This window comes from Mytilus edulis, chromosome 5 (assembly GCF_963676685.1).
Source record: "Mytilus edulis chromosome 5, xbMytEdul2.2, whole genome shotgun sequence".
Taxonomy (NCBI): domain Eukaryota; kingdom Metazoa; phylum Mollusca; class Bivalvia; order Mytilida; family Mytilidae; genus Mytilus; species Mytilus edulis.
In genome coordinates, this window is record NC_092348.1 from 59841219 (window position 1) to 59851569 (window position 10351).

Consider the following 10351-nt stretch of genomic DNA (forward strand, 5'->3'; position numbering starts at 1 on the left):
AAATGAAGAAAGGTAGTGTACAGCATGCATGTGAAACGTTTTCCTCCTGTCAAAGGTCATAAAATATTGAAGCTACAATGATACATTGTTGTTTGCATACTGTCCAGTGGCGAATATATCACGCACCTTCAGGACGAATACATTACCCATTACAAGTAATAGAATAGGTAGGTATTGAACGGTAGCTTTACCGGAATGAAGGGGAAATATCTCATTGCCATAGGAAAATGAGGTTAATATGTTCGATGTGAGTAGAAATAGGGCTCTTCACGGTTAGTTCGGCCATATTGGATAGGGGGCAGATTTTCATAATGGAGGTAAAATGGTGTGAAAAATACGGGAAAACATCATTAAAACTTAAGAGTTGCTTGGAAACATGCATAGGATTTCCAATACTTTCATACTTTTTCCGCCTCTTTCAAAAAAATCTGCCCCTTTCCAATATGGCCGAACTAACCGTGAAGAGCCCTATTGTGCCTTGCAACAGGACACATACGGATTCGTCAGAGAGATGTCAGACACCAGTCAAAAAGTACGATCCTATCACAAACTAGTTGGCATTAGTGAGATAACAAACTGAATCCATTAGTTTTTCATTAGTCATGTAAGCAGATTCTTATGTTTATTACATTAATAGATTACTTTTTCTTTAATAAAAGGTTTCAGACACGACAGCTACAGATAAAACAGTTATTTCAAAAAAGAATGCTTTTAAAAACCATGAAAAGGAAGATAGTCAAGAATTTGACCCGTGGGCGATCAGCACAAAAGAAACTGATGATGGAGTGAACTGGAAAGGTCAGTCTTTTTATGAGATAAATAGATGGTACGGGGATTTTTTTTTGTTTTAGTAAAATTACATATTAAAAGATAAACTTTCAACGCCATGATAAAAAACGAAGTACAAAATAAAAGATAAATCAGTCCCTACCACACTGCACACAGAAAACTAAAGAATTGGCACCACGAACTGATCACTTGTGCACTCAAAAAGTAATCATACCATGCTTAACTAGTGGCACCCGTATTTGTGATCATGGTTAGTACACATTAGCAATGTCTTTTTTTCTTATGCTTATAATAGAAAGTTCTTGACTTGAGTCATTTTTGGATTTCAAATGAAATGCACGAAAAGAACAGAAATATTGTAAAAAATAACTTACAAAAACACGACAAATTAAAGTAGAATAAACTTTGTCATTTAAACACTGATACATTTGAAAATAACTCTTCATAAATACCAGATTTAGAACTGAGACATGTGTATCGCCTACATATTTTAAAGTCTCATCGGTGGCGCTTGATACAAAATAATTGGAATGCCAAATCGAGCAGAAATTTAAAATAAATCGCATCCGTAATCAGATAGCCAAACAGACCTTTGTTTACATCATAACAACTTGGTCAGTGCTGTTTTTGGTGGTTTGCTAGTCTCAAGGGAACATTTCGTCCAGAAAGAACTGCCTCAGTATTTATAATCAAACAATATATTTCGATTGCAAATTTTCAGATAATAAGTATGAAATCCTTCTGTCAAAGATGACCGGAGACGAGTTGTCCATTTATATTATAACACTTATTTATTCTGCTCCCACACTTTTTTCACTCATATATAATGCCAGAGGAAATTCAAAGTTTCCAGAAATGCTTATTTTTGTTCACGAAATATGCATCATATGCGAATATTTGATATTAATTCTTCTGTATAATATTTCTAACTTTCATCTACTATGTATTGCACATTTATCTTGCAGTAATTTGACATTGATGTTTGTTGTTTGTTTGTTTGTTTCAGATATGACAGTATGTAACAGATTTATTTATCTAATAACTGTGCTGTTGAAGATTATTCTCATCTTTGGATTTTTATACCTCTTCATATGTGCACTTGGGTTCCTTAGTAATGCCTTCAAGTTAGTCGGAGGTAATGTATTATAAATCTAAAATTCAAATGTTATTTCTTTTTTTTAAAAGAATGAAAACGCTTTGTTAGTCCTTATTAAAATGTCTTACTCTGTTATGATTTGTAATCTAAGATCTAAGATCTGATATATTTTTTAATGTAAATTTTCTAATAGAAATAATGACATTGCAATCCTCGTGGGTTTTGGTCCTCAGATTGTATAAAAGTGATAGCGAGAAAGAAAATGATATAGCCTTGTAGAAAATGCTAAGATAATACAACCAGAAAGTTCCTGACTAGAGAAAAACATATGAAAACATGTGACGGCATTAGATAATGTTAAGACCTCTTAACTCGCCCCTTTTGGTTCTCAGATAATGGAATGGCAGATGTACATTGAAGATCGTACAAAAATGACTCTAAAACTCTTAAAGACCGCAGTCATTGAAAAAATAAACACGGATCAAAATCGGATAAAACAAACACTAGAAATACCGTATCAACGAATTTCCTAAAGCAAAACACATCCACTAGTACGAATGGCAAAGGTTAAATTTACTTTAGAAAAGGAGTTTAGAGGGAAAAAAACTTATGTGAAAGGCTGCTATTGACGATAAAATTTCGATTTTCTTCTGTAGCAATATTTAACTATTCAAGTTGTTTCAATTTTTTCATAGCAGTATATGTGTAGCTTGTCGAAAACCTTTGCATTTCATTGTTTATATTTTTAAATTTTCATTCTTATAGGTAAAGCTGCTGGAAAAGTTTTCCGAGAAAACGACATACTAACGAATCCTGTCGCTGGACTTATGATCGGTGTATTGGTGACAGTTCTTTTACAAAGTTCTTCAACTACGACATCGATAATAATCACAATGGTAGGGTCTGAAAGTAAGTAAATATATTATCATATTTTTGTAGATATAAATTGCAATGTAACAGATGGGAACCATGCATGCATTTTTTTGTAAGGGAACAACCATTTCACTTCAAGGGAGGGTTATGGGTTTTTTTTTCTAAAAAATATTCTGATCCCAAATTTGATGGAAAAAAATATCTGGCCAAGCAGATGAAAAATAATAATGTACTGAATCCCGATTTCCCCCATACCTGACAATGTTAGATATTGAAAACAATAATTTTATTGATAGCGGTGTAAAACTTTTCTGACTCAGACAAAAAATCATACCCCACCCCCTCACCCATTTTTCAAGTTAAATGGTGCTTTCTAAGTTATCAATTATACGGAAATGAACCCTGAAATTTAAAACAAACAAAATATTTGAACCTAGTAGAATAAATATTGTTTTCTTATCGTTTCAGTAATTCCAATAAAAACCGCCATACCAATGGTAATGGGAGCAAATATCGGAACATCAGTGACAAATACCCTTGTTTCATTGGCACAATCTAGTGACAGAGAGGTATTCCGAAAGGCTTTTGGCGGCGCAACAGTACACGATATGTTTAACTGGTTGACTGTTATTGTATTGCTTCCTATTGAATCGACTGTTCACTACCTATATCATTTAACGGGAGCTATTGTGCGAAGTTTAGAGCTTTCGAAATCTGGAAAGAAGAAAGATTTGCTGAAAGTTATTACAAAACCATTTACTGGTCTTATTGTTAAGGTAACTATTGCTCTTTGAAAAGTACAATTCAATCACAATGAAATCATTTTCTTAAAACGATGAAAGGTTTTAAAACGACAACAATAATGAACAACTTGAATTATTGATATTGGATCACAGCGAAGAGTTAAATTTTATCTAACCGAGCTGTTCAGTAGTTTGTTTTGTCTTGCCTGTCCTGGAACAGGTTCTCTTGTGCAAACTTAATTTGATTGTTTTCCATTATTTTATATTGTAATATTGCGTTGTTTTTCCCAAGTAGTTACATTTAAATGAATATGTTCTGAGCAATCATGTATTATACATGGTCATGTATATATATATGGCGTCGCAGACGCTAGAACCACATTCAACATAATTACATTTTTGTACTCTAATTTTCCAGTAGCAGTCTAATTTTTCAACTTTCGACTCGGTCGAAAAACTTTTTGAATAATTGTTCTCATTCGAATGAAATGTTTGCCACTGTACGTAAAGCCAAGCCAAATCAATCACACGCACAACATATCGCTTTAGCGTATTAAGATTAACCTGTTCGAACTGATACTTTTTATATTAAATATAGGTGGACAAACACGTAATTACAAATATAGCATTGAACAAAGAGGGTGCCGAAGAGGGTTCAGTATTAAAAAGATGGTGTAAGTCTGTACATATCCCGTACAACAGTACTGTGAGTCACCATGAAGAGTACAGTAAGTATTTTTTTTCAATTGTGTATAATTGCGTCACAAGGGGGCTTCATGTTAAAAAAAAAAGCATGAATATATTTTGTGTGATTGCCAATCAGACAATTATCCACCAGAGACCAATTGACGAAAATACACTAGTTTTGACTAAATATGAGAGTGGGAAAAAAGTACTGGTTGATATCAATGAAAAATTCAACAAGATGACGGATTTCACACTAAAAAAGATATTAATATAAAGCGCAAAAATATGATCAGAGTTGTTGTTTAACCATTTTCGGTTCATCTATCACATTGCAGGCAAATGGAGGATAGATAAACCCATTTGCACGCTTCAACAGTACCGCTTAACCTTTTTATTATGACTTATTTGCAGCCTCTATAAACATACTCAAGCTCTAAATGATAATGTATACTATAGTTCAGCGACATGGGACTGCGCTAAACTGAAAAACATAAAAATGAACCAAAATCTAAAAGAACACAAGACTAACAAAGGCTAGAGGTTCCTCACTTTGGACAGGCGCAAAAAAAAAAAACCATGAAGAACATACAAAACCCTTGTTTATATCTTATTTAATGATTTGGTCAGTATGATTTAATTGACTTTCTTCTGGTACCTTAACTCATTTAGATTCTACATTAATTGAACAGCTAGAAACAGCGGGAACTAGATACACTTTAGGAATAATGGCTAACAGTAACACGTCTTTCATTAAATGGGAAACAAATGAGACACTAATAAAGAAGATAAATGTAGAAAGATGTAAGTAATACGTTATAATAGTTTAACCTTAAAAGTACCTCCCTCCAACCATTCATACAGAGTCTTGAAAAGGCCCTTCATTTCTGTTTTCTTTCATATTTGAGGCAATTTTTCCCTATTCTATAGTTTGCCAATAATTCTTTATATTAAAGTACCACATTATTCTCTGTTCTTTATTTGTTGAAGCCGTTTTTTTCCATTCTTTAATATTTTTACCTAATTTTTTGCAATATTGGCCCATTATTATTTATTTTGCAAACCACATCGAGACGCTCTGAAAAGACCTAAGTCTGGTCACGATAAGAAAGTTAGTTGTATCCTATAAACTAATTTCAATTTAAAAGATGGCAACGGTAAGGAGATACACAAATTGTAAATATATATGCATTCGAGTTACTGTAAACACCAAGGGTAACTGGTAGTTAGAAATATGGACACTTTGGTCTTTTTCCGACCTGCAATAAAACTCGTGCGTCCATTAACTGTATGTGTGTGATTTATAAAGTCACAGAAACGTACGGTCAGAATGGGGACATTTACTTCGATGCCTTCTGTAGATGAAACCACGCTTTCTGCACAGTAAAAAAAACACCCACAAGCAATGATTTCTCATCCTGAACAAGCTTGAAATAACTACAACTGGATTTCGATTAAGCAAAAATCAAACGAATTATTTAATGTCTTTCGAGTTAGTGCTTTTTAGATTTTCTAAACAAAACTTCTTCTTTGGACAATAAATTCATGTACTAATATATTTTATTTTTGCATATTTCAAACTTATCAGCCAAATATGGTTAGACTGGTGATAATTTATATTTTCTTTTTCATGTAGGTCATAACTTGTTTGCTCAGACGGATCTATCAGATTCAACCATTGGAGCATTACTTCTTGTAATATCTCTCTTTGTTATTGCTGTGGCACTGATATTTATGGTCAAACTCTTGAATTCACTGCTTAAAGGATCTGTAGCCAAAGTCGTAAAAAAGTTCATCAATTCTGATTTTCCAGGGTTGTTCAAATATCTTACTGGATATGTTGCTATCCTTATAGGAACAGGTTTGTAAAATTACGTTAGTGTATTATACAGATACATGTTATTATAATTAAATTGATAATATAACTGTGCATCTATGGATTTCTTGTTTAAGGTGGTACCGTTTAAATTTCATAACATTTTAACAAAATATTTACTTTGACTCTTTGACAAAAATTTGAACCAAGCATTTTATCGAAAAATAGGTTAGATAAACACTAATTTTGATCATTGAGAACCTTAATAGTTCCTTAACCATACAACGTGATTATTTTTTTAGCTGGTTTTACAGTACTTATCTCCCTGTAGTTTTAGATACCACCTTATCAATCTAAATATATAGTCCTGAAATCTTGCAAAATTGTTTTTCTCAGTTTTTGATAGGTATAAAATAAAGAGATGTTGGAAGATTGCAAATGAGACCATATAGCATAGACGTGCATTTTTTAATCGGCAATTATAAGATAATTAATTACTGCTAATATGTTCATGCCCCCGCCGTTTTGATCCAAAATGTATGTCGGTTTTTGACGCGTACCACGTCGGTTTAAATCTTGTTGACTTCAAAGCGATGAACGAATTATTCAGAAAAGTGTTCTAAAATATGCTAACATGCTAACCTTTTTATACGATTATATTTTTTTTTAACTATTTTACAGGAACAACGATGATTATCCAGAGTAGCTCCGTGTTTACATCTATACTTACCCCGTTGGTTGGTGTTGGAGTTGTTTCCCTTGATCGTATGCTTCCTTTGACTCTTGGTGCTAATATCGGAACTTGTCTGACAGGCATATTAGCTGCATTAGCCAATCCGGCAAAAGCGATACCGAATGCTCTCCAAGTTGCACTCTGTCATTTATTTTTCAACATTTCCGGAGTTCTTTTGTTTTATCCGATTCCAATTACAAGAAAGGCACCAATAAACTTAGCTAAAGGCCTGGGTAATATTACAGCAAAGTATCGATGGTTTCCGATCTGCTATTTAATACTTGTTTTCGTTGCCCTTCCGGGATTGATTTTTGTGTTATCATTAGCAGGAACGGTACCTTTTGCTGTTGTCGGTTCAATTATACTATTATTCTTAGTGTGCCTTATTGTCATAAACATTGCACAAAAGTATTGCCGCAGCAGGCTGCCAAGTTGTTTGAGGAATTGGGACTTTTTGCCATTGTGTTTTCGTTCCTTAAAACCAATTGACAAGCTAATTTCCAGTGTAATTGGAATATTCGTATGCTGTAGAAACCAAGAAAAGGAAACAGACATGTCCGAAAAAGGTTCCAATAACAAAGCATTCACAATTTTGTAATTTGAACACGTACATTTATGAAAACGTTAACAACATCACAGCATTTTCTGTTTTGTTTGTTGTATACGTACGTGGTTGAAATATGAACGTTTTTATATAGATTACACTGCTGGTTTTGTCGTTTGAATTGTTGCACACTAGTATTTTTGGGGACTTTATGGCTTTCTGTTAGTTGTGAGCCAAGGCTCCGCGTTGAAGACCGTACCTTGAACTATAATGGTTTACTTTTATAAATTGTTACTTGGATGGAGAGTTGTCTTATTGGCACTCATACCACATCTTCCTATATCTAAATATTGATATTATAAAATATACCTTTTGAATCTACTTTCTTGATAGCATTTATGCAATATGTTAAAGGATTAAATGCCTTTTTAAGGGAATTTATTGGTGTATTAACTCGACCAATTCACTCACAAACAAATAAAAGTCCTTTTATGATATGTTTAAAATTGGAGATCGGGAATATAGTTTTCCACACTCATTACCTCTATCACACGTAAATTGTGTGTCACATTTATGTCATTGAATAGGTCAATGTCATTGAAAAGGTCTAGCGCATGAATATATTTGTTGGGTAACGCAAAAATATGTACTCTATGAAACTGATTTACTATCTGATAAAAAGTAAACTGCAAAAACTCTTATTAACATTCAAACGAATGTTGTGTATTATTTTATTTAATGATTAACGTGCAGCAAGAACGTATAACTAACAAATTGATGGAGAAATCTCGAAGCGGCGGTTCCCGCTGAAGCTTTCTGCAGATCTCGTGTTTTCTCGCGATTCGCGGCACTTCTCGGATTTTATCAAGACGGTGTCGGGAGTTTCCTATCCTTCTAATATACGTCCTTGCGTGCAGTGAAAATAAATTTGGTAACGTCGGTGTTATTACTACTGTTATCTTGTTTACATTGGTTACGAAAAGAAGTTCGGTCAGCGTCGTCTATCGAAAAAAAAAAAAGTCAAGCTCAACTACCGGAAGTTCTCTCGACCAATCATATCAACGTATTTACTAATATTGCAAATCATATAAGAATTATAACGATATAAATTGAAATACAACTTGCACTTGGGTAGTAGAGATAACTCTCGTTATGTCGAATCACTTAGGATTAAAGAAATCAAGCTAAAAATTCGAGATGTAAGGAGAAAATATGTATACTTATTTCGGTTGAGGATCCACATACTCTGTTCGGGTTATCTAGAATTTTGACTTAAATGAGTTCATGATAACGTGAGTCGGTTATAGTTTTGTAGAATTTTTGTTCATTTCTATTACATTGATTGCACTGCTGGTGCATGGACTCTCAAAATCCTAGAGATTATACTCCGTTAAGTCGTCAATGAAACAGAGATAGTCGTGTTTATCATGAAAATCGTAAATGATTATCATTATCTCCATTATGACCATATGGTGGTGAAATATTTAATTTCAATTTTGTTTTCATGACGAAACTAGGGCATCATATATCTGACTCTTTGTACATTTCTCCTGGTAATGCGGCAATATATATATATTTATAATACCATCTTGTCAATATATGTCTGAACGATTTATTGATCAGTCTATATGTTGTGTACAAGTTATCATTTTGTACAAATTATAATTTGTACAAAAATATTGTACAAATTATAATTTGTATTTTGACTTTGTACAAATTGTAATTTGTACAAAAAGTGCTTGTACAAATTACAATTTGTACAAAAACGGGCACAAAATCACTTATAACTTGTACAATAATTTATCATATGGATTTTTGTGAAAAAAGCATTGATACACATTATTGAATTGCTATTAAATGACCTCACAGTACATCTAAGTTACAAAATTCAAAAGCAGTTCTTTATCATTCGTTTAAGCAGGTGATGTAGTGATATATGGAATCGGGTATTGCACAACATTTTTTGACTCTCAAATCGATGACAACCTGTTTTACAGGCAAATTTAAACTGCTTAGACAAATAAATGTCTCAGAAAGAAAGCGAGATTAAACCCACGATTTGGTTAGGAATATGACTTGGCTAAAGTCAGGAATATGTCAGTTGTTTTGTGTCGTTTTTTATCATTTTTTTTCAACAAGGTTCTTTGTTTTATTGATATCTATGACTGTGCATAAAACTTAACGGAAATCAGTTGAGGCAATACAACTTATGCAGAACAGACAGACGGACTTTTATTTTTATAAGAAAACTAGTTGGTGTAGTATTATAAAATCATCAGACCCAATGGCATTGAACCATTTATCTTTTCACAAACAAAATTGAAGTGAAATAAGTCAGGTAAATCCAATCTTTTTATGTTCCAATTACAAATATAAATCATCTCTTGTTTAAAGAAATCTTTGATTGTTTCCTTGGACTTTTTGAAATAACGAATAAGTGACAACAAATCTTTCGAGATCATTTTCACGATCTTTCACGATCCATAATATCAAATTTTACAAATATACTCGTTTTTGCAAAGTTTCTGAATTTAAAAAAAAAATCTAAATAGCGACAAGAACTAATTATAAAGTACTATTGAATGATACTTTTTTCTAAAGGAATAGTGGTTTATGTTTTAAAAATTTGAAAAAATCGTATTTGTATACTTTTTTTCTCTCAAAAATTTCGAAAATCTATCTGCCTTTTGTAGTTGTTTGAAACGGTATATTTTGTTAATAAGGTTTAATGTGTGGTCAGTGAATTACAGTTCTATCCTGTGAATCAATGCATTTTTCACCAAAATTCATATTTAAAAATGTTGTACAAGTTATAAGTGAATTTTTGTCAAATTTTGTACAAATTGTAATTTGTACAGGCACTTTTTGTACAAATTATAATTTGTTTGTACAAATTATAATTTGTACAAAGGCAAAATACAAATTATAATTTGTACAATATTTTTGTACAAATTATAATTTGTACAAAATGATAACTTGTACACAACATATATACATGTTCATAGACAACAAACATTCTGGTTATTTCGATGTAAAATTCGATGTAAAATGTACCTATATAACTCTACATTGT

General features: G+C 32.4%; 1 protein-coding gene across 1 annotated transcript; it reads left to right on the forward strand.

Moving 5' to 3' along the window:
• The first annotated feature begins 662 nt into the window (after positions 1 to 662).
• On the forward strand, positions 663 to 8902 carry LOC139524097 (sodium-dependent phosphate transport protein 2B-like). Its single transcript, XM_071318665.1, has 8 exons — positions 663 to 798; positions 1796 to 1924; positions 2651 to 2794; positions 3227 to 3534; positions 4100 to 4229; positions 4858 to 4989; positions 5822 to 6046; positions 6683 to 8902. Exons 2-8 carry the CDS (start codon positions 1798 to 1800, stop codon positions 7330 to 7332), a joined length of 1716 nt encoding a protein of 571 aa, XP_071174766.1. The 5' UTR covers positions 663 to 798; positions 1796 to 1797; the 3' UTR covers positions 7333 to 8902.
• The last annotated feature ends 1449 nt before the right edge of the window (positions 8903 to 10351 follow it).

What these genes read in the sequence shown, in the direction of transcription:
- LOC139524097 (XM_071318665.1), top strand. Translation starts at nt 1,798, where the DNA reads ATGACAGTATGTAACAGATTTATTTATCTAATAACTGTGCTGTTGAAG. An exon ending in TGCCTTCAAGTTAGTCGGAG is followed by an intron (nt 1,925 to 2,650) that starts GTAATGTATTAT and finishes TCATTCTTATAG; the next exon opens with GTAAAGCTGCTGGAAAAGTT. An exon ending in GAAGATAAATGTAGAAAGAT is followed by an intron (nt 4,990 to 5,821) that starts GTAAGTAATACG and finishes TTTTTCATGTAG; the next exon opens with GTCATAACTTGTTTGCTCAG.